This window comes from Chiloscyllium punctatum, chromosome 2 (assembly GCF_047496795.1).
Source record: "Chiloscyllium punctatum isolate Juve2018m chromosome 2, sChiPun1.3, whole genome shotgun sequence".
In the NCBI taxonomy this organism is placed as follows: Eukaryota; Metazoa; Chordata; class Chondrichthyes; order Orectolobiformes; family Hemiscylliidae; genus Chiloscyllium; species Chiloscyllium punctatum.
Window position 1 is genome coordinate 35,958,831 of NC_092740.1, and position 25,038 is coordinate 35,983,868.

Sequence of the window (25,038 nt, forward strand, 5' to 3'; positions counted from 1 at the left end):
TCCTAGCTCCCTAAATTCTGCTTGCAGGACCTCATCCTTTTTTCTATCCATGTTATTGGTATCAATATGTACTAATATTTCTGTCAGAGGGAGGGAACTGCATTGCAAAATCCTCCATTCTCCCCCGAACCTCACAGAAATGATTAAAAACACTTCCTGGGTTCAGAGAGGCTTCCAGCAGTTTTTATGAACGCCTTGCAAAGAGCAGCTATATGTTCATTTCCACAGCAAATGCTTCAAACTGCCATCACAGGAATGACCAAAATTACCTTGAGTTCTAGATACATCAATTATGTTTATGAGGTTTGCGCAAATGTATGGTGACCTATTTCGAAAGCCCTCTGTAATAACATACTGGACACAAAGACAATTGGATGTTGTTTTCTGAGAGTTTCATTTGTGTTTAGCCCTGTTCTCACTGAAGAAAGGTTTCAGTGCTGGGTTCATGCTGGAAGCATTCATTAGCCAGACACTTTCATTCTCTACTTCATTTTCAGCCACTTAGATAACTTCCCTGAGCTGATCACCATTTTTCAGCTCTTCAAACGGTAACCGATCCCCTACGTACCGAGTCCCTCAGTGTGATAATGCTCAGCATGCCTGGATCTCCATACTTTGGTATTCCCTTCACTGCCAAATGTTCTTGAATGACAGGGAGATACTTTGCATAAAACAAACACAGTCTCATATAAGAGCTTGGTTTTTACACACATAAAATGGCCACCAGCTCACGCGCCTTCATTGTCAAACTCAAAGTTCTGGCTCACATCTTTCTGACAGAATCTCCCAAACATCTTCTACCTGATTTCACCAACTCCTTTCAGCTTTGAATTCTCACTTTTGCAAACAAATACCAAAATGTGTGTGAAATTAAACACCATGCAGAACCACCAGTCTTTCTTTGAGCAGATTTTGCAATAGTCACAACCACAATCGAATCTCCCAGTTTAGGAAATTTGTTCCCAAGTGTTAATGATAATGCATACTCTGTCTAACTTTAAACACCATTCACTTGCACTGTCGTCAAATGTCATAAAGGAGTGGGGACACAGCAGAGCTGGCCTTAAATGCAAACAGCAAAAAAAACTCGCAGAAATTTCTTTTATACGTACATCCCACAGACACTTTGAGAGCTTTGCAATTGTTGAATGTAGTTCAGTTGGACTTATTTCAAGAACTAGCCTTTCTATCAGTATTTGAGCAGTTTCTGCAATAGCCACCACCATAATCAAATGTCCCAGTTCAGGAAGTTTGTTCCGAAGAGTTACTGGGAATACAGACTCTGTACGATTTTAACATGATCAAGACTTTTAAGCAGTTGAGTCCTGATGAAGGGCTTTTGCCTGAAACGTCGATTTTCCTGCTCCTCGGATGCTGCCTGACCTGCTGTGCTTTTCCAGCACCACTCTAATCTAGACACTGGATCTTCAGTCACAAGCGATCCCAATAGGTTCTGGTGTCTGTATGCTTGTTCGATGGACTTGCTGTTTCATGTAGCTTTGAATTAAACAGCCATTCTGTTGATTGTTAAATTCTGTTTCACATCTGCTGGGCTGGATGGCAGTTTTAGTGCCTGCAACTATTTGTCGAAAGTTTTCCATCGTTGTGTAGTCAGTTACCTGTATGAATGCTGGTTTGTTGCTGAGATTGCTGTTACAGTCCTGATCTGTTACACTGTTTTCTTCATTCTCTTGCAGCTGACAATCTGTGGAAGTGTTGGTGACCTCTTCAATAATATGAAGACTTTCAAGATCCTCCATTAGAGGCAAATTTGTTTTGAGGCTTAATAATTCATTATCCAACTGTGGCTGTTAATTCAAAAGAAAAAAAAAACAATGTATATTCATAGTGGCAATAGTATTCCAAGACATGTTTTCATTGAGAATAGGAGAAACAGACAAGGTAGTATATTAATATTGGAGCTGAGTAGATGGAAGGGTGAGTGATTGAGATAGAGAAAGCAATGTGGTCTCAGAGTTAATGAAGAAGAGACAAAGGATAAGTACTGATTATTTAAAAGTGAAATCTGTACCTATTCTGTGGTTTGTATGTGTATTTCTTTTTCAGTTGACGTTAAATTATTTTCAAACCATAAAATCAAGGTTTCAGTCTAATATCAACACCAATAGTGAAGGAGTTTGATCAATTCCAGTTAGCTAAAGGTTAAATTTTCAGTTATATTGTAAAAGCAAATATGAACCACAGATTGCCGAGGAGTACAAAGTTACACTTATCAGCAAAATAACACTAGCCTTAAGTGAAATACAGGATCAAGATTAGAGTGGTGCTGGAAAAGCATAGTGGGTCAGGCAGCACTCGAGGAGCAGGAAAATCGACGTTTCGGGCAGGAGTCTGAGCCTTGAGTGAAATACAGATAATATGTGAAAAATCTGTAGGAAAACAGTAGATAATGCAATATGTGTGTTGGCAGGTTTTGTGCAAAGCTTGGGGCTATTTGTAAACTATCAAAGCTAGCTTTACACTTCATGGTGATAAGACTGGTTCCTCCTGTATTTGTATGAAATAAACAATTATTAACATGATTTCCTGAGGGCTCTTATAAATTTGTTGTAGTGTCCACTAACAAATGGTTCAATTAATTGTTCACTTAATGCAAAAATTCCAGTCATGCTACTCTGCTGTTTGGATCACTGTGGAAGGTAATCTCTGTGTGGATCACTGTGGGAGGTAATCTCTGTTTGGATCACTGTGGAAGGTAATCTCTGTGTGGATCACTGTGGAAGGTAATCTCTGTTTGGATCACTGTGGAAGGTAATCTCTGTGTGGATCACTGTGGGAGGTAAGTGATTGCGATAGGGTCCTGATTTGCACATTCAAAGTGCCTAATGCCTGTTCCAAATAGACACCATAGATACTTAGAAGTGAGGAGCTCCAATCTTTCAAAGGAGATGAGGTCTGAGCTATCACACCAACAACAAAAAAGTCTCACCTGCTCTAAATTTATTTTTTAGCTCTAAAATATAAGGCATGTCAAGGACATATGTTTCCCCATTGAGTCAAAACAATGCAGCAGAACAATTCGATGGGCTGTAAATTTTATTACTACCGGAACACAGGAGAAGGGATGTCTTGCTGTAAATATACAAGGCCTTGGTGAGACCACATCTGAAATATTGTGTGTAGTTTTGGTCTCCTTATCTGAAGAAGGATATTCTTGCAAAGAGGGAGTGCAGCAAGGGTATACCAGACCAATTCCTAGGATGGCAAGACTGCTGTATAAGAAGAAATTTAATTGCTTTAGGATTATATTCACTAGTACTTAGAAGAATGAGGGGGGACCTTGCAGAAACCTATAAAATTCTAACAGGACTAGACAGGGTCAATGCAGGAAGGATGTACCTGTTGGCAAGGGAGTTCTGAACCTGGAGTCTCAGTCTAAGAATTCTGGGTAAACCATTTAGGACTGAGACAAGGGGAAGTTTATTCACCCAGGAAGTGTTCAGCCTATGGAATTGGCTACTACAGAAAGTGTCAAGGCCAAAAATTATATAATTTCAAGGAGTTGGATAAAGAACTTGGGACCAAAGGGATCAAAGGATGTGGGTATTCATGAATCAGAGAAATATAAAAAGTCTTCCTGTCACAGTAGAAAATCAGAAGTGCATTAATGTTTTCTGAAAACACTATTTTTGAGGGTGCTGTTTTATTGAAATTTTTAGCATTTTTTTTGTGGTTATGTACACTTTTCTACTGATATACATATCCATGTTTTGAATGAGACAGTAAAGTAGTGTAATAAAAAATTCAGAAAAAGCTTTGAGATGCTGAGCAGGGTCAGGCATCTATTTTTTATAGAATCTGTACAACATGGAAGCACACCATTCAGTGCATCGAGTCCATATTGATCCTCTGAAGATCATCCCACACAGACCCATCCTATCATCTTGCATTTCCCATGGCTAATCCACACATCCCTGGACACTATGGGCATTTTAGTATAGCCAATTCACCAAACTGCACATCTTTGGACTATGGGCAGAAACCCACACAGACATGGAGAGAACATGTAAACTCGGCACAGATAGTTGCCCAAGGCTGGAATCAAACCCAGGTCTCTAGTGTTGTGAGGTAACAGTGCTAACCACTGAGCCACTGTGCCACCTTTCTCCAGACTTAAACAGGTAATGGGACAACATCTTGTTAAGGTGAGAACCAGTGAGAGTTCAGAATTGCTTCAGGAAACTGGCTACGTTATGTGCCAATCAGGAGCTTAACAGGCCAGCTCTGTGCTTTCCCCCAGGATAAAGGACCCCAGGATTATAAATCCCACTGGCTAAGAGTTGCCAACCAGTGGAAGTTCTAATGAAGAGCAAGTGGCTATTGCCTGTTTAATACACATCAAAGGCCTAGAATGCACAGAATCCTAAACCAGAGGTGAGTGGTAGCAGGAGGTGGGCTGAAGGGGAGGGTTCAACAGCAAGGAATGGAAGGGGAAAGGGGAGGGGCTTGCCTCTCAGCAGTTCCCTCACTTTCCTCAATGCCAAGTCCCCTCTTCTTCCCAATACCGTTTCCCTCATTCAGGTTCTTTAAATGAGAGATCGCTCTTGGTGCCTGCAAGCAGCCAAACCACGATTTCTTTACTATGCTCCTTTAATGGTGTCATTTTTCATAGGTAACAGTACTTCAAAAACATCTAACCATCTGTTCTCATCCATTGATTGATAGACACAATGGTTTGAGATCAAATAGAGCATCTTTTGTCCTCCCAAACTCAGAGTACTATGTTATTTGGGCAAATGTGGCAATTATAAATATGTGGCTGATTTTTGAGCTGCAATATGTCTCAGCATAGAAGATGTTCCATTTATCTGAGACTAACTGGCAGTCTTAAAAGACCATAACAACAGATAGTGCCTTTCATGTGATTTTTGGGTCATGGCATAAAGCTTAGGAGTATCACCAGCATGAACAAGTACATTTCACATGGCAGAATCCTTTTCCTCACAGTATCAATGATAGTGTGTCTCATGAAGGCTTTTATTAGGTGGCACATTTATTCCCTGAAGGAATGTAAAATATTAACACTGATATTGAATGGAGGACATTATATAATAAAAACCCAGTGAGTGGCAATAACATATAAAATGATGCAGAAACCCTTTACATACCAGCAAGGAATCTTTTCCTATAATCCGGATTACATAACTGTTTCCAGGGTTCGGTATACTTGGCCAAAATATTTCCTTTATTCTAAAATTAGAGTAATTTGCAATGTTAATTTTAATTTTACAATGGTTATAAATAAACAGATTTTTAAAACATCTTTCAAGGGATGTGGGCATCACTGACTAGACATTACCATCCCTAGTTACCTTTGACAAGGAGATGACGCTGAGTTGCTTTCTGGGCCCACTGTGTGCCATGTGATGTTGGTAGACCACAGTCCTCTTCAGTAAGAGGTTCCAGGATTTTGAACATGGTGACAGTGAAGGAACAATGATATAGTCATAGAGTCACACAGCACGGAAACGGACCTTCGGCCCAACCAGTCCATAATCCCAAACTAAACTAGTCCCATCTGCCTGCTCCTGGTCCTGGTCCATACCCCTCTAAACCTTTCCTATTCATGTATCCATCCAAAGGTCTTTTAAATGTTGATGTGGAGGAGTCGGTGTTGGACTGGGGTGGACAAAGTTAGAAATCACACAAAACCAGGCTATAGCCCAACAGATTTATTTGGAAGCACAGCTTTCAGAGTGCTGCTCCCAGCCATCTGAAAAAGGAGCAGCGCTCTGAAAGCTAGTGTTTCCAAATAAACCCTTTGGACTATAACCTGGTGTTGTATGATTTCTAACTTTTAAACATTGTAATTGTACCCACATCCACCACTTCCTCAAGAAGTTCATTCCACATTTGAACTATCCTCTGTGTAAAAATATTTGTCTCTTATGACTTCTCGCCTCTCACCTTAAAAATGTGCCCCTTGCTCTTGAAAGTCCCCATCATGGGGAAAAGATAACTACCATCAACTCTATCTATACCTCTCATTATTTTACAGACTTCCAACAGGTCACTCTCAACCTCCTACGAGCCAGTGAAAAAAGGTCCCAGCCTATCCAGCCTTTCTTTATAACTCAAGCTTTCTATACCTAGCAACATCCTGGCAAATCTCTTCTGAACCCTCTCCGGCTTGATAATATCTTTTTTTTTCAAGTCAGAATGGTGTATGGCTTCTGGAGGAGTTTGTAGGTGGTGGCTGTTTCCTTTCTTCTTCCGGGTGGTGAAGCTCATGAATTTGGAAGATGCTGTTGAAGGATCCTTGGTGAATTGCTGCTGTGTATCTTATAAATGGTGCACACTGACGTCACTATTCATTGGTAGTGAAGGGAATAAAGCTTAGGGGGTTGGAAAAGGCACCAATCGTGTCGGCAACAAGCAGGTTATTTGTATAATCTGCCACTGTTTAGATGAATCTTGTGAGGCCACTTTATTTCTATTTTTCACCACTTGGATAAAGCAGTACTAGTGTCAGCTGCAACCTACCCTTTCCCTACCTAGTCTCCTACACCTATATAAAAAGCCTTGGGAATTTCCTTCATCCTGTCATTTCATGGATCCTTTTAGCCCTCCTAATTCCTTCTTTAAGTCTATTCTTTCATTAAATTCTTCAACGGTTCTGGTCTTCAGTTTCCTAAACCTTATGTATATTTCTTTCAGACTATTCTCTTGTCATCCAATGTTCTTGAATCTTGCCATCCTTATCCTTCACTTTCACAGGTATATGCTAGTCCTGAGCTCTAATCAACTGGCTTTCAAAAGATTCCCACGTGCCACATGTGGATTCATCTTCAACCAGCCACCCCAAATCTGTACTCCCCAGCTCCTGCCGAACTTTGTGGTAGCCTTCCCACAAGTTAGTACTTTCACCTGAAGACTACTGTTATTCTTATCCATAAGTATCTTAAAACTTACAGAATTATGGTCACTGTTCCTGAAATTCTGATCATCTGGCTGGCCTAATTCCCCAACACCAGGTCTAATATGGCCCCTTCCGTAGGTGGACCTGTTACATATTGCTTCGAAAAAACCATCTGGGACACACCTAACAAGGCCCGTCCAATCCAAGTCCCTGGAACTAAGTGAGCCCCAGTCACTATTTGGGGAGGTGAAAATGACCCACCACAGCAACCCAGCTATTTTCACATTTTCCATAAACTGTCCACATATCTGATGCTCTAACACTTTGGGCTTTTGGGAGGTCTATAGTACCATCCCATTAATGTGATTGCATTCTTCCTATCCTGAGCTTAACACATATCACCTCACTGGATGAGCTGGCAAGCTGTCCTCCCTCAGTATAGTTGCCAGATTCTCCTTATACATCATTTAACTCCCTCACTTCCTTTACATCCCTCTCCATTGCATCTGAAATCTCTAAATCCCAACTTGTAAGCTGCCAGTCTTGTTCCTCTTGTAACCAAGTTAACTTGATCTTACCACATGCTGTAGTTTTCATCAGGGAACATCTTTAAGTTTTATCTATGTCAGCTGGTAAGTTCCATTCAGTCTAAGCCACATTGTTAATTAATGACAAAAACATTTGGTGCATAATGTCAACAGATAAGACCATAAGACGTAGGAGCAGAAACAGGCCATTCAGCCCATCGTGTTCGCTCCGCCATTATAAGAGATCATAGTTGATCTGGTAATCATCAACTCCACTGTCCCGCCTTTCTCCTCTCATAACCCTGATTCACTCAGTCTTGAATATACACAATGAACTAACTCAACAATCCTTTGGCTGAGGCAGACTCAGGATCTGCCTCCTCCTCACCCCGAAGGTGGAAGGAAATGGAAGCCACCATTGATAGGTGGTTTGCATGTCGAATGAACTTCGAGGAAATGGCAGATGCAGGCACAATTACAGCATTTAAAAGACATTTGGATAAGTACATGGATAGGAGAGTTTGGAGTGATATTGGTCAGAAACAGGCAGGTAGGACTAGTTTAGTTTGGGATTATGGTCAGCATGGACTGGTTGGACCAAAGGGCCTGTTTCCGTGCTGTTTGACTATGACTCTATGACAAAACTGGCCAATGAAACAGCTCAGGAGGAAGAATTAGCCGACAACAAGCCAAAGGCCTGCTTTCAGGAGCAGCACTCATGAATGAATGAAATACTACAATATGCAACTGCAAAAGATTTTTCTCCCCTTTGTTCCACAGTTCATGAAGGTAACATTAATGATTATACTCTCAGCATCAGATTGACTCAGTGGCAGGCTGATCCCCATTGATTCAAAACATTATGTTCAGATCTATTCAGGACTTGACAGCAGCATTGAAGTTGACACTTTAGAGTTGAATTCCAATTGTGTGCTGTGCAATTGGAGGAGCCAAGTTTCAGATGAGATATTATGCAAAGATCTGGCTGCCTGATCTGACGGATCCAGAAAGATACTATCACACCTTTTTGAAGAAGAAAAGGGAAGATATATAAATGCTTCTAATCAAACTGTTCGGGCATGTTATGACAGATGTGAATAGCTGGATCTTCTAACCTAGAGATAGGGATAGTAGCACTACCTCACAAGAGGCACAAGGAGAGGATGTCTCCATAGTAGTGTTTATTCAACCCAATTTAACCAGATGAAAAGGGCCAACTGCAATTTGCTACATGCCAACCAGCACCCAATTATCAATATTGGCAATTGTGAAAGTGATACTTTGGGAGGGACTATGGAGTCTCTGACTGACGTGGGGATCTGCAAGGAGCTACACAAATGTATATTGTTTCACTGAGTGAGTTCTCTTCAGAGATCATTTTGATCCTCTTATCCCCAATGATCTGGCAAGTTTCTAAGACCATTTCGATTCATTATAATCGGTATAGTGCAAAGCAATGTGTAATATCATGCTGGCAAAAATGAAGCACTTTAAAAGTTTACTTTTCATAATATTTCTCACCTTCTAAAGAGGAATAAACATCGCCATGTCACCAGAAACACAAAAATGATTATTGTAATGCTGATACCAACAGCTATTGCTTTAATTTCACCATCGTCTGTAGTTTAAAAAGAAAACAAAACAGTTAGGGAGGGTTCTATAAGAAATCGCTTCCAGATATTTACAGAACATCAGTGAATTATATATGTTATTTGAATCTACCTAAATTTTGACCGAGCTGTGAAGTGTGCAGATTAATGGAGTTCACAAATAGGACCTCCTTAAATATTGTAATGGGATGTGAGTGTGATTGGCAAAGACCAACTACAACATTTATCACCCGTCTCTAATTGCCCTTGAACTGAATGGCGTGCCACATCATTCTAGAACAGCAGTTACGTATCAGTCACACCACTGTATATCTGCTGTCATAAGTAGACCAGACAAGATAAAGATGGCAGAATTTCTTCCCTAATTTCTTCCCGACATCAGTGAATCGGATGGGGTTTTAAAAGAATTACTGATAGCTTCCTGGTCACCATCTCTGAGGCAAGCTTTAACTTCCAGATTTCATTAAGTTAAATTCCATCAGTTGCCATGGTGAGTGTAAAACCATGTGCCCAGATCCTCTGGATTACTAGCCTAGTGACATTACCATGGAATCAGCATTTCCCTTTTCCTCACATTAGAAATAAATGAAATAATGAATGGAAAGTGTTCAAACATTTAGTGAAATAGTTTGTAGACATATAGCAGCTCACTGTATTCATTAATATTATTTGTGATATGTAGCATTAATATCAGTTGCTTATTAAGTGCCATTCTTTCGAGAGATCCTTTTTTTTTGTTTTTGAACTTTGGTTGTGAATTTTCTAAAAGGTTCTGTAGAATTACTCCTGAATCACCCAAATTACACCTCCCTCCCCCCCAGACACACCACCTTACCCCATGACCACAACACATTATTGGGATGAAGAGCAGTTGTTAGCACTTCTGCCTCACAGTGCCATAGACCCAGGTTCAATTCCTGCCTCAGGTGACTATCTGTGTGAAGTTTGCACATTCTCCCCGCGTCTGCTTGGGTTTCCTCCGGGTGCTTCGGTTTCCTCCCACTGTCCAAAAATGTGCAGGTTAGGTGAATTGGCCATGCTGAATTGCCTGTAGTGTTAGGTGAAGGGGTAAATGTAGGGGAATGGGTCTGCGTGGGTTGCGCTTCAGTGGGTTGGTGTGGACTTGTTGGGCCGAAGTGCCTGTTTCCACACTGTAAGTAGTCTAATTATTCACTGATTTACTCTGAATTTCAAAGAAAGTTTGAATAAGTCAGGCTAATATCCATTACAGTTGAGAAGAATGAGGGGTGATCTTACTGAAACATATAGATCTGAAAGAGATTAGAAACAGTGGACACTGGAAGGATGTTTCCTCTTACAATGGAGACTAGAACTACAGGACCCTTTTTAAGGCAGAGATAGGGAGAATAATTTTTCTTGCAGAGGATCGTTAGATCTTGGAATTCTCTACTGTAGAAGGTGGAGGCTGGATCTTTACATTTTATTCAAGGCTGAGTTAGATTTTTGACTGACAAAGAAGTCAAGGATTATTTGAAAGGGAAATGTAATGCTACCTCCAGCATCAGGTCATGATAGTGAAAAAGGGAACTTGAGCAATTGTACCAAGACCTCCACCAGGAAGCAGTGATGATGAAGGAAGGCTGGGTAAGTTGAATGGACACCCCCTTGGGGGAAAAAAGAACATCTTTGGGGGAAGGAGGGCTCCCAGAAGAATTCTTCAACCCAATATAAGCCACAAGTTTTATTCCATGTAAATACCCATTGTTTAACTTTAATTTCTGTTCCTGTTTTTAATAATGTAATGCCAGTGGAATAAAGAATCCATGCATCATGATCTTTTGGGCTTCTACGTGTTCTAATTGCATGTTACCTTATGATAAGTAATTGGGAAAATAAATTTGTTGTAACTGATATCTTAAAGTGCCGCATTCATAAACCTTAAAACAGCATTTATTAAAATTACTGTATTCTTTTGTGTCAAAGGACACTGCTTTGCTTCTGATTCCTTCTCCTGCATTCGTAAATCCTGAGATTTGTACAGTGTAGAGAGTCTTTCGCAATAGTCCTGTGAGCATGTAAAACGTTGTAGAAGAGTTCACTGAAATGGCTGCAAAGTACAAAATGACAACAGATTAGCAAGACAACAGCCTAGAAAGGCCTGAGTCACTGCACTGCTGGTGGTGAGGCTGATTGAGTCTTTAATCCATCAGCTCTACCTGTTGCTTACATCATCCCAAATTCTAGGGACATGTCATGATCTTATAGTTCATAGATGCCCTGATCATCTTTTGAATATCAGAGTTACTGCTCTGTTGAAGGGTGGCATGCAATGTCAGACGAGCTAAACTGGTGGAGTTTTTACAGATTTACTTTAGTTGCCTAACCTTTAACTGTAATTAATGCCTCCTCAATCAATCACTGTTATAAAGTGACATTTTGGTCCCCAGCAACACCACCTGGAATCACCCAAAGTAAAAAGGGAATTGGTGAAACAAGTGGAAATCTGTTCCTCTAGTCTGGCCTCTCACAGTGATATCAAGATGGCGAGAGAAGCCAATAAAAGCATCTAGCTCATTCAGAAATCGGCATCAAGCTCAGAAATGGATAGTATCCCAGGGAAGAGGTTTCCATTCCAAATTCCTCCACTTTCCTCTGCCCAGATTACATGAATCTGTGCCTAAGAATCAGAGCAAATTTCAGGTTAAATTATTAATTACTAGTTACCTTCACTGTTAAATCTTATTCGATGATCTTCCCACACCATAAAATATTCCCTGACAGTTTTGACTTTATTGTCTGGATTAAATACTTAAAACACATGAATACCAAGAGTTCAGTGCATTAAAGGTATGAATTCGTATGAAGTTTCAATTGAAACTTATTTTAATCTTACGTGAATATATGTTTCCGACAGCAGACTTGGTCACATAATAGAAAATCTTGTAGCCTTGAAGAAAACCTTGGCATTCATCTTCAGGTATTGGATCCCATCTTATCATTGCAGAGGTTTTGGAAATATTGGTGACATTAATATTACTGGGACCAATTCTTGGTGCTTGAATCAAAAGGAAATTCAAATGTACACCTATTTAGAATTCTTGTTTCTTTTAAATACATGAATGTCACGTTATAATAGAAATACGCAATATCAGAGATTTGATTCAACATACTTCCTTCCAATGTGTAAACATCAACCACCCCAATGGTTATCTCTGTATTGTTTATGGGAATCTTTTTTGTCTTGCTGTGTAACATTATTCTGTAGCGTTGCTTCGGCTTAAACGTATCTGCTTTAATGAAAACAGTTTCATGTCATGAACAGTCAGCAATTTCAAAAAAATCAAATAACAGATTAAAAATGCAAGAGCTTGATAGAATAGAAGCTTCCTCTTTTAGGGATATGCATCAAGTGCTGGCAAATGTGATTAGATTAGGTTGGGATATCTGGTCGGCATGGACAAGTTGGACCGAAGGGTCTGTTCTGTGATTTATATCTCTATGACTCTATGATTCTATATGATGGCTTGCTAATCTTAGTCTGGCAATCAATAAAAAGTGCCAAATACAGGCACTTTCATCGCAGTGGGCAATAGGGTTGGAGTTGGAGGATTAGAAGTGTTAGGTTGTTGTTAAAGACTATCCACAATGAAGACTCCATAAATAGGTTATTGCCATTCTTAATTTACCTTCAAATACAGCACCTGTTATGTCAAAAGCACATCATGTTAGCTGGCACTGAAGGAGTAAGGCAAGTTAATGTTTTGGCTCAAACCAAGCATGATCCTTTCACATCACTAGAGCTTTTCCCCTTGAAATAACTCCACAGAGGCTGGTATCCCATCACCACGTCACCCTTTATTTACACATGGAGAGTCCTTGATACTGATCCAGCTCCCTCAGAGCCAGCTCTCAGAGTGAGCAGAACCCCTTACACTCCTGTTTTTTAAATGTTTTTTTTAAAATTACCCCCACACTACCGCCTAACTGTGGTAGTACTTATTTTTTCCCCAGCACTCATGTTGTGTGCAGGTGTGAGACACAGTGAAAACACTCCTGTTTATTTATTTTTTCTTCTTCTGACAAACAGTGCCCTTCACAAAAAGAGGGCAATGCTGTGTGAATCTCCTATTTATCTTTTTTCTCTCTCTCTTTTTTGTTAAATTAACCCCCACACTACCGCCTAACTGCGGTAGTGCTTATTTTTCCCCAGCACCCATGGTGTGTATGTGCAGGTGTGAGACACAGTGAAAACACTCCTGTTTATATCTGTCAGCCAGGGCTCCCTGATTGGACTAGGTTAACAGCTCTGTTAACCAATATTCTATCAGGTCCACCTGGCTGACCTCATTACGATCACTACACACATTAGTTGGTTTTTGTTTTTTCAACCTTTGTATTTTTTTTAATCCCTCAACATGGAGAGCACAGGGCAGAATTTCAACACTGGCCTGACGTAAAACAGAAATATAATTTTGGCCAGGCTGAGTTTCTTTTGAATGAGGTGTAGAATGTGCTTTCTGACCTGTTATGTTTGAATGCTCTGGAGACAGAATTCAACTCCTTTTAATTATATCCACCAGAAGATAAAACATTTCCTTGTCCTGATTAATCTAACATGGCTTTGGTGTGACAGAATGGCTTCCAGCAGGTCAGGGTTTAGGATTTGTTAGCCCTCGGTATGAGATAGTGCCTATCTGTGTGGAACTCAGTAATCCTCAAATCCTCAGGTCGCCTAGCAGGAGCTGATGGCTGCTCTTAGCTTCTTGTGTTGCTGAAATTCCCCAAACACTTGGTGGAAAAATGATAAATAATGCAGATATTTCTCTGATGCTGTGAAATGGAAGCCAAGAATCATGGTAGGAAACTTAAATGTGAATAATATTCAGATTTTAAATGTCAGCTTGGAACAGCTAGAGTTCACAGGAGGAAGTGTTAATCTGCCATTTTAGAAGAATAGGAATAAGTCATCTCCATATGGAATGCCTGGCACAAAGCACATTATCACTAAGACAATTTATTTTTGCCTCTGTTGTATCATCTGACTCTGCTCCTGCCACATCCTGCTCTCTGCAGACTTAATTATTCCAATGCACTCCCAGCCCCTCTCCCCCAGACGTTTGAGCTTATCCAAGCTCTGCAGCCATTGTCCTGCCTTACGCCAGTCCCAATCACCCATCTCCCCTGTGTTCGCTGATTCACAATGGCTTCTGGTTAAGCAGCACCTTGATATTAAGATCTTCATCCTTTCAAATCCCTATGTGGTCGCAACCCTTTCTATCTCTGTGATCACCTTCAGCCACACAACCTTTCAGATCTTTGTATCCCTCTAATTCAGGTAACTGTACACACCTAAGTATAATCTTTGGTGGCCATGCCTTCACCCGTTGATATCCAGTCCCTGGAATTTGTTCCTGTCCCTCCCTTTCCTTTACTGAGATGCTCCTTCAAACCTGCATCTTGATGAAGCTTTATGTCCTTTGTCCAATATGTGGCTTGGTGTCAAATTTACATTGGTAATTTAACTGTCAACGATGAACCATTTATTGAATGAATAATTAAGTTATGAATAATACAGTAAAACACAGTGAAAATCTTCAATAGTCACTGGGAGTTGCTGCTATTTTGAATAGTTTAAGAATAAAAAGAGTAAAAGGAGCAAACTGAAAGACAGCCCTCCATCATCTCGCTGCTGCTTGCACTAGATCCACCAATGTGGGCGTCGCCATCCTTTAAGCACCATCTCTTCACCAATGGACCCACCTCCAGTTCTATTCAGTTCCATGCTGAACACTCGCCCTGCAACCAGAAGCCCTGGCTGCTTCATCAATGACTTTCCCTCCATCATAAGGTCAGAATTGGGGGATGTTCTCCAATGATTGCACAATTCACCATTCGCAATTCCTCAGATACTGAAGCAGTCAATGTTTAAATGCAAGAAAACCTGGGCAATATCCAGGTTTGAGCTAACTAGTGGTAAGTAATCTCTGCACCACAAAAATGCCATGCTATAACCATTACCAAAATGAGGTAAAAACAATGACTGCAGATGCTGAAAATCAAATACTGGATTAGTGGTGCTAGAAGAGCACAGCAGTTCAGGCAGCATCCAACGAGCAGCGAAATCAACGTTTCGGGCAAAAGCCCTTCATCAGGAATAAAGGCAGTGAGCCTGAAGCATGGAGAGATAAGCTAGAGGAGGGTGGGGGTGGGGAGAGAGTACCAAAATGAGTCAATCTAACCCCCGCTCCTTGACATTCAATAAATCAACAATAAATGCAAACTCCATTATCAATGTCCTGGGGGGGTTAGCATTGATTAGAAACTCATCTAGACTTGCCACATAAACTAGCCTACAAGAATAGGTCAGAGCTAGGAATATTGTGAGTAACTCAATTTCTGACTCCCCAAAACCTGTCCACCATCTACAAGGCACAAGTCAGGAGTACAATGGAATACTCCCCACTTGCCTGGATGGGTGAAACTCCCAACAACACTCAAGAAGTTTGATACCATCCAGGCCAAAGCAGCCTGCTTAATTGATACAACTTCTATAAGCATCCACTCCCTTCACCATTGACGCTCAGTAGCAGCAATGTGTACTATTCACAAGATGCACTGCAGAAATTCACCAAAGACTCTTAGACAGCACCTTCCGAATCCATGATTACTTCCATCGAGAAGGACAAGGGCAGCTGATACATGGGAACATCACCACCTTCAAGTTGCCCTCCAAGCCACTCACCCTCCTGACTTGGAAATGTATCACTGTTCCTTCACTGTTGCTAGGTCAAAATCCTGGAATTCCCTCCCTAATGGCTCTGTGGGTCAACCTCCAGTATATGGACTGCAACAGTTCAAGCAAGCAGCTCACTACCATGGATGAGATTTATCCGAGGATCCTCTGGGAAGCCAGGGTGGAGATTGCTGAGCCTTTGGCATTGATCTTTAAATCGTCATTGTCTACAGGAACAGTGCCAGAAGACTGGAGGATAGCAAATGTGGTTCCCCTGTTCAAGAAGGAGAGTAGAGACAATCCTGGTAATTATAGAGCAGTGAGCCTTACTTCAGTTGTTGGTAAAGTGTTGGAAAAGGTTAGAAGAAATAAGATTTATAATCATCTAAAGAATAATGTGATTAGGGATAGTCAGCACGGTTTTGTGAAGGGTAGGTCATGCCTCACAAACCTTATTAAGTTCTTTGAGAAGGTGACCAAACAGGTAGATGAGAATAAACGAAAACAGCCTCAGGTCCCTCAGCCTTTCCTCGTAAGACCTTCCCTCCATACCAGGCAACATCCTAGCAAATCTCCTCTGCATCCTTTCCAAAGCTTCCACATCCTTCTTATAATCTGGTGACCAGAACTGTACACAATACTCCAAGTGCAGCCGCACCAGAGTTTTGTACAGCAGTTGCATAACCTCATGGTTCCGGAATGCGATCCCTCTATTAATAAAAGCTAAAACACTGTATGCCTTCTTAACAATCCTGTCAACCTGATTGGCAACTTTCAAGGATCTGTGTACCTGGACACCGAGATCTCTCTGCTCATCTACACTACCAAGAATCTTACCATTAGCCCAGTACTTTGCATTCCGGTTTCTCCAACTAAAGTGAATCATCTCACACTTGTCCGCATTAAACTCCATTTGATGTGGTGTATATGGATTTCAGCAAGGCGTTTGATAAGATTCCCTGCAGTAGGTTATTGTACAAAGTGCAGAGGAATGGGATTGTGGGAGATATAGCAACTTGGATCAGTAATTAGCTTGCTGAAAGAAGACAGAGGGTGGTGGTTGATGGGAAATGTTCATCCTGGAGTCCAGTCTAGTGGTGTACTGCAAGGGTCGGTGTAGGGTCCACTGCTGTTTGTCATTTTTATAAAAGACCTGGATGAGGGCGTAGAAGGGTGGGTTAGTAAATTTGCAGATGACACTAAGGTCGATGGAGTTGTGGATAATGCTGAAGGATGTTGTAGGTTACAGAGAGACATAGATAAACTGCAGAGCTGGGCTGAGAGGTGGCAAATGGAGTTTAATGCGGACAAGTGTGAGGTGATTCACTTTGGTTGGAGAAACCGGAATGCAAAATACTGGGCTAATGGTAAGATTCTTGGTAGTGTAGATGAGCAGAGAGATCTCGGTATCCAGGTACACAGATCCTTGAAAGTTGCCAACCAGGGTGACAGGATTGTTAAGAAGGCATACAGTGTTTTAGCTTTTATTAATAGAGGGATCGCATTCCGGAACCATGAGGTTATGCAACAGCTATACAAAGCTCTGGTACGTCCACACTTGGAGTATTGTGTACAGTTCTGGTCACCACATTATAAGAAGGATGTGGAAGCTTTGGAAAGGGTGCAGAGGAGATTTGCTAGGATGTTGCCTGGTATGGAGGTAAGGTCTTACGAGGAAAGGCTGAGGGACTTGAGGCTGTTTTCGTTGGAGAGAAGAAGGTTGACAGGTGACTTAATAGAGACATATAAGATAATCAGAGGGTTAGATAGGGTGGACAGGGAGAGCATTTTTCCAAGAATGGTGACAGCGAGCATGAGGCGGCATAGCTTTAAATTGAGGGGTGATAGATATAGGGCGGATGTCAGAGGTAGTTTCTTTAGTCAGAGAGTAGTAAGGGTATGGAATGCTTTGCCTGCAACAGTAGTAGATTCGCCAACTTTACGTACATTTAAGTCGTCATTGAATAAGCATATGGACGTACATGGAATAGTGTAGATTAGATGTGCTTCAGATTGGTATGACAGGTTGGTGCAACATCAAGGGCCAAAGGCCCTATACTACGCTGTAATGTTCCATGTTCTATGTTCTCATGAGCAACTATGGACAGGCAATAAATGCTGGCCAGCCAGCAATGCCCACATCCCACAAATGAATTTAAAAACGAATCTATTTTCCCTTGAAGCTCAGAGGCATTATCATAGCCAAACACCCATACTATTAACATTCTGCTAGTTGCCATTGACTGAAACTGAACTGAATCTGCCATGTAAATACTTTGGCTACAAGACCATGTCAGAGGTTCTGTGACAAGACACTCATCTCTTGTCTGTCCAAAACCTGTTCATAAGTCAGGAATCTGTTGCAATACTCTTCACTTACCTGGCGGAGTGTACCTTCTATACCTCTCAAGAGTCTCACAATCCACGATAGAGCAACCATGTTGATTAGCAGATCCTCCACATTTAACATGGAATTCTTCCATCACTAATGCATAGCTGTGTGTACCATAGGCTGCGAATACTGTCAACAAGAACACACATCCCCATAGATGTATCATTGGGAAACAAAAGCCAGTCTCAAAGGTGGCATGGTCAGATGTAGAAGCTCTGGCTATGGCAATGCCTTTGAGCTTCAAGGGAAAATAGATTCATTTTTAAATTCATTTGTGGGATGTGGGAAGGGCCCTTTTGCTTGAAACATCACACCCAGAGAGGACTGAGTGCAGCCTTCTCAATAAAGATGGTGGCCATTAACCCATTAACTCTGGGAACATCTCCAATTGGCATGACTGTAAGTTCCTTTTCAGGATTTGTTGCTCACCCAACATGTTTATGAAGTCTATGTGCCTAGTCTCCACTGCCATCTCTGCTTCCCTCTTATTCCCAGCCCCCTTATCTCCAGCCTGGAGACGTCAGAACTGCTTCCTGCAGCCCAGCTGATGTCACTTGCTTTGGCAGCGCATATGTTACAGATAATCACTCCATTAAAGCATACAGGACGCACTTCAGCAATCTTCACCAGTACTTTCCAAAGCTGTAAACTCTGCCACCTATACAAACAAAGGCATGGTCTCCTTCAGGCCACACACTATCCCGACTTGGAAATGTACTTTCCATCTTTGATGCTGGATTAAAATCCTAGAACTCTCTCTCTAACAACACTAGAGATTTACATACACAAAGGGACAAGTAAATAGCTCACCATCTCCTTTGCAAGGGAATTCAGGATGAGCATGAAGATGCAATAAACACTTTTGTAACCTTTGCTTCTTTAAGGGAATATATGTCTATCTAGTGGTACACTGCCAAGAAAGTTCTTGAGTTACACAACCACATGTTTTGTTTTAGAGTTAAGGTATAGGTATTTACTAAGGTTAACTAATATCATCTGCTTGCCTTCGATTTGGAAGCTTGTGAGTTCAAGTCTGACTCCAAGGCCTTAAGCTCACGCTCAAGTGCAACATTAAAGGAGTGCTGTGCTTCTTCCACTTGTGAGATTGAACAGAAACTCCATCTGCTCACTCAGGTGGATGCAAACGTTCCCTTGGCATCATTTCAGGAAAGAACAGGAGCTCTTTGTGGTGTTTTGACTGATTGTTCTTCCACTAATGGTGCTCGAACAGATTGCACATTCATTGATCTTACAAACTATGGGACCTTGCTCTATGGAAACTGGTTGTTGTCTTGCCTACATTATGATAATGACTCCAATTCAGAAATGTACTTCATTGACTGCAAAGTGTGCTGGAACATCTAGAGGTCATGGAAGTCCTTGTCTAAATGCAAGATTTTTTGGTCCCTCATGGTTGACTATGGATCTCCTGCCTGAATTGTGGTGCAATGGGATCTCCAGCAGCACGTGGTGACCAGGACTTCAGTTAAGAAGGGAGAAAAATTCCTCATGAAAAAGAGAATCGTGTTCCAGCAACCAGTCAAAAGTGTTGTTTGTTTTAGAAGTTTCCAAGTCAGGACAGCTTCTGTTTAAGTCTTTGAGTTAGAAGAATTGAAAAAGTTTAGGCCATCAGAACTTTGGGAGGTTCATATCAACACAAAGGAATCGTGAAACTACCTCCAAAGTACGAGGGAAAGAAAGCCCCACTAATATTTCCACTTATAACATTCACCCTTGATGTGCAAACTAATGTCCTATTATCAATCGTACATTTGCCCTTTTCCAGTATCAAGTTTTATCATCACATCCACTTTTCTAATTTAATTTGAAATAATTTTTCATCTTTGCTTTTTCACTATGAATGGCTTTTGAGGAAGGTTGCTGTGATCTATCCTCTGAACTAGAGATGTATGAATTTTGGCAGAAGAAACATGGAAGGACAATATGGTACAACTTTGAGGGGTGTATAGGATCAGAGGGACCTCAGAGTTCATGCACATGATTCACTGAATGTGGCCAGGTGAGTTAACATCAAAGATCAATTCAGTAAGGGACAGGCCCTTTGGCCCACCCAGCTTGTGCCAATGCATGATGCCTTTCCTAAACTAAAAACCTATTGCCTCCAAGTGGCCCATATCCCTCTATTCGCTATCTGCTGCTAAGAGAACATGTAGAATCCTTGGGTTTATAAATAGAGGCACAGAGTATAAAAGTAAGGAAGTGATGCTACTCCTCCACAAATCATTGGTCAGACGACGTTTGGAATATTACGTTCTGTTTTGGGCATATTATTTAAGGTAGAATCTTAAAGCCATGGAGAGAGTGTAGAGGTATATACTAGAATTATACCAGGAATGAGGGATTTTAGATACTAGTAAAAATGAGAGAAATTGGGCTTATTATCCTTGGAGCAGAGAAGACTAAGAGGTGACCTTATTTGATAGGTTAAAGAAGGACTTTTTGTTTCCACTAGTTGGTATGTCAGTAACTATTCATCACAATTTCAAGATTGTCAGCAAGAGAGCTAGGAATGACATGAGGAGAAACTTCTTTACTCAGAGTTGTTAGGATTTGGAATGTGCTGCCTGGGAGAATGGTGGAGACAGTTTCTACACAAGGTTTCAAAAGAGAGCTGGGGGAGATATATTTGAAAGTGATTTATTTAGAGGGCTATAGAGATTGGACTGGAGAATGGGACTATCTGGGTAGCTCTTCTGAGAGCCAGTACAGACACGATGTGTCAAATGGCCTCCTTCTGTAGTGTAAAATTCTATGAATCTATAACTTTGACCGTTAACACGAGCAGCAAGATTTTGTCTTTTGGGTTGCAGCCTTGAAGTCAAGATTAATGGGGATTCAGACCCTACACTGTATAGGGAACAGTCACTAATAGTGGATTTGCCTGAACTGGATTTCTAATGGCAGAGTGTGTGCTTAGAACCAATTAATGGTGGCTTAACACGCTTTAAATTGTTCAGGAGGGCATTATGAGGCTCTCCAGTGAAGACGCTTCATTTAAACCTCGCTCAAACGTCTGGGGGAGAGAGCCTGGGAGTGGGCTAGGAGTGCTTTGGAATAATTAAGTCTGTAGTGGGCGGGATGTGGCAGGAGCAGAGTCAGATGATACAACAGAGGCAAAAATAAATTGTCTTAGTGATAATGTGCTTTGTGCCAGGCATTCCATATGGAGATGACTTATTCCTATTCTTCTGAAATGGCAGATTAACACTTCCTCGTGTGAACTCTAGCTATTCCAAGCTGACATTTAAAATCTGAACATTATTCACATTTAAGTTTACTACCATGATTCTTGGCTTCCATTTCACAGCATCAGAGCGCTTCTATGTATTTATGACCATAGCAAGACAGTAATAACGAATTATCCTTTACAGTTTGAACCTGATTTACCATATTCTGGCTGTACAATGCAGCACTGTATCAGCTTGATCAACTGCTGCTCCTCTGTGTTTGGAAATATCAAGTTCACGTGACTTGCCAGTTCTTCAAAGAAATTCAAGGGGTTAGACGAATAAGATCCACCTTTCCAAATTGATTTGACTGCTGTTTACAATGTTACCACTGTGCAATATTTGAATCTTCAATCTTTGAATTTATTCATGATAATCAGCTCCATTATCTTAGATTAAACTGAAGTAAAACTGGTCTGCTTGATCGCTTTGGCACTCTTTTGTAAAGTGTCACCATTTGCTCCTGTTTCTCATTCTGGGAGGGCTCCACTGACCACTTCCTTTTAATAGTCATAGAGTCATACCGCACGGCAAGAGACTTTTTGATCAAACCAGTCAATGCTGGCCATAATCCCAAACTAAAATCCTCCCACCTGCCTGCACTTGGCCCGTATCCCTCCAAACATTTCTTTTTCATGTACTTATCCAAATGTCTTTTAAACATTGTAACTGTACCAGCATTCATTCCTTCTTCTGGAAGTCCATTTCACAATCCAACCAAACTCTGCGTTAAAAAATGCCTCTGAGTGTCTTTTTAAAATCTTGCTCCTCTCACCTTAAAAATACACCCCTAGTCTTGAAACCCCCTGCCCTTGGGAAATGACACCCACCATTCATCTTATTCATGCCCCTCATGATTTTATAAACCTCTATAAGATCACCCCTCAACCTCCTATGCTCCTGTGAAAAACATCCCAGCCTATCCAGCCTCTCCTTGTAACTCTCTTCATAATCTAATAGTTACAAGACTCTTAAAATGCCCCCAGTCTAAATATTTTTCACCACAACAGTGAATTTCTTGAGATGTCTTCCATTCCATTCAGAGGAGAGTCATAGAGACATGGAGATGTACAGCGTGGAAACAGAACCTTCTGTCCAACTCATCTATGCCAAACAGATATCCCAACCCAATCTAGTCCCATCTGCCAGCACCTGACCCATATCCCTCCAAACCATTCCTATTCATATACCCATCCAAATGCCTCTTAGATGCTGTAATTGTACCAGCCTCCACCACTTCCTCTGGCAGCTCATTCCATACACGTACCACCCTCTCACCCTAAACCTATGCTCTCTAGTTCTGGACTCCCCATCTCAGGGAAAATACTTTGCCCATTTATCCTATCCATGCCCCTCATAATTTTGTAAACCTTTATAAGGTCACCCCTCAGCCTCCGACGCTCCAGGGAAAACAACCCCAGCCTGTTCAACCTCTCCCTATAGCTCAAATCCTCCAACGCTGGCAACCTCCTTGTAAATCTTTTCTGAACCCTTTCAGTTTCACATCAGCTCCTCCCTGGCTCCCACCAACTCTCATGTAAGTCTGGGGATTTAAAAAATTTTTTATATATTGTGTGCATTCTGAAAATACATTGTTCCCATGCTCTCCTGCGTTAGAAAGTGATGACACATGATTTATACTGTTCCAACATGTTAGCCACAGCTCAGTTGGTAGCATAATTCTGAGTAATGAGGTTGTAGGTTCAAATCTCACACCAGGGACTTATGTAGTAAAATGTAAATTGATGAACTTGTTCAGTACTGAGACAGTGCTGCACCGACAGAGGTATTGTAATGTTCATGAAATAAAAGTGGCAACATGGTGTGAAATGGGCTGAGAGTAATGTTTGGGCTGGGGAAGTGTTCTGACCTTTGTACATTCTGATATATGTCAATGACTTAGATCTTGATGCAGCACGCACATTTTCAAAATTTATGGATGATAAGAAATCTTAGAATCATTGTGAAATGTGAGGTGGATAGCATCAAACTTCAAAGGAAATAGACAAGTTGATGTCAGTTGAGGTTCAATGCTAAGAAATATAAAGTGATTCATTTTAGTAGGAAGATCATGGAGGGACAAGAGAAGATGAAGGGTGCAAATTTAATGAGATAGAAGAGCAGAAGGACAGGTCAAAACAGCAAGTTAATAGGGGTATAGGGTATGAAAGCAAGGACGTTATGCTGATCTTGTAGAAGACACTAGTTAGACTTCCGCTGGAATTTAGCATACGGTTCTAGACACCACGTTTTAAAAAGAGTGTGAGTGCACTGGGTAGCGTGCAGGAGACGTTTGTAAGACTAGTTCCAGTGATGAGAAACTAGGATGCTCACTTGGAGAGCTAGTGCAAACACAAGGAGGTGAATTGCCTCCTCTGTTCTGTAATTCTCATTCTGTGATTCTCAGTTCTTTGGAATATATTACTCAGTTATTCAGATCATGGGTTATTCTAGGAAGAAAGAATACTCAGAGATTTTGATTCACTTCAAACACAAAGCTGGCTGTTTGCTTCTGTGGTAAGGCTGCGAAATAAATTGAGCTTATCAATTCTAATCTAGATTCTGTTGTCATTAGCCCAAGATGTTAAGCTTTGTTACTCTATGCTGCCTGCTTGCTTCATGTACCTTCATTGCACTGGGAGAACCTCATGTGATAAAGGTCCTATTCAGAATTACAGAAATATAGAATTCTTTGAGATTGAGTCACATGTCCTGAGCACTGCATTGCACCAAACTGTCTGACATCTCTTTCAATTGACAAGAACTTTGTTTCTTTCTGTTGCACATCATGAAGTTCAATTTCCTGCCACCATTACCTTCAGCTTAGATGAGTACAGACATACCAATAGCAAAACAAAAATTGAATCCACATTAATATCTGGATGTAAGTTAAGCCCTTCTGCTTCCAAAATGGACACTGTATTTTTAAATAAATTGTAAGACTGGAAAGAGCAAACTCACCTTTCAAAGTGAAATTGAGATGATTCTTTTTTATTCTTTTTGACGATTGAATGTGGGCCTTATTCCCAATGACAGGACCCCAGTCAATAATGTAAACTCTCGTCTGCCTGTTCACATCCGAGTTCCAGCTAATTAAAATGCTGTTGTTCCCTTGGGGAGTGGCATTAATCCTGTTGTTTAGACCTGCATTAAGTTGAAGTATTACACTTAAGGTCCAAAAATCATGCAGTAAGTAACTTTCACAACAAGATGAATTAAATATATCTTAGATGATACTTACTCATTTGATTAAAAGATGGGAGAATGATTTCATTTGCAGGTGAGAAACTGGCTGAATTGTAGGCAAGCACTCGGAATTTGAAAAATGCTTGTGAAAGGATGAAGACACATTCTTTGCTGAATGTTTCAATTGATTGGATGTCATAACTTTGGTTTGTGGGTATCCTTTCAATTGTAATATTGTATCCTTGCACAATTGTACTGTTGGCTGTAGCTGCATTCTGAAAGAATACACTCTATGAAAAATAATTGACAGGAGTTGCTTGAACAGCTTCACATCTTAAGTTAGCCTAGGGTGAAAAGAATGTGGAATGGGGGCATTATATTATTGATAAAGGAAACTATCGCTGCAGTAATGAGGGAGGGCATCCTAGAAAGATCTTCAAATGAAGCCATCTGGGCAGAGCTTAACAATAAAAAAAAGGTGGCCTACTTTGATGGGATTAT

General features: G+C 40.9%; 1 protein-coding gene across 1 annotated transcript in view; it reads right to left on the minus strand.

The window, feature by feature from the left end:
- Window positions 1-345: 345 nt before the first annotated feature.
- The window catches only part of LOC140492269 (interleukin-31 receptor subunit alpha), a 132,317-nt gene continuing 107,624 nt past the window's right edge, over window positions 346-25,038 (minus strand). The window contains exons 10-17 of the mRNA XM_072591216.1: window positions 24,593-24,812; window positions 24,313-24,495; window positions 12,149-12,268; window positions 11,872-12,033; window positions 10,942-11,085; window positions 8,929-9,025; window positions 5,130-5,211; window positions 346-1,808 (exon numbers count right to left, since the gene is read on the minus strand). Coding sequence (XP_072447317.1) covers window positions 1,428-1,808; window positions 5,130-5,211; window positions 8,929-9,025; window positions 10,942-11,085; window positions 11,872-12,033; window positions 12,149-12,268; window positions 24,313-24,495; window positions 24,593-24,812 — 1,389 coding nt within the window. The 3' untranslated portion in view covers window positions 346-1,427. The remainder of the gene's footprint in view (window positions 1,809-5,129; window positions 5,212-8,928; window positions 9,026-10,941; window positions 11,086-11,871; window positions 12,034-12,148; window positions 12,269-24,312; window positions 24,496-24,592; window positions 24,813-25,038) is intronic.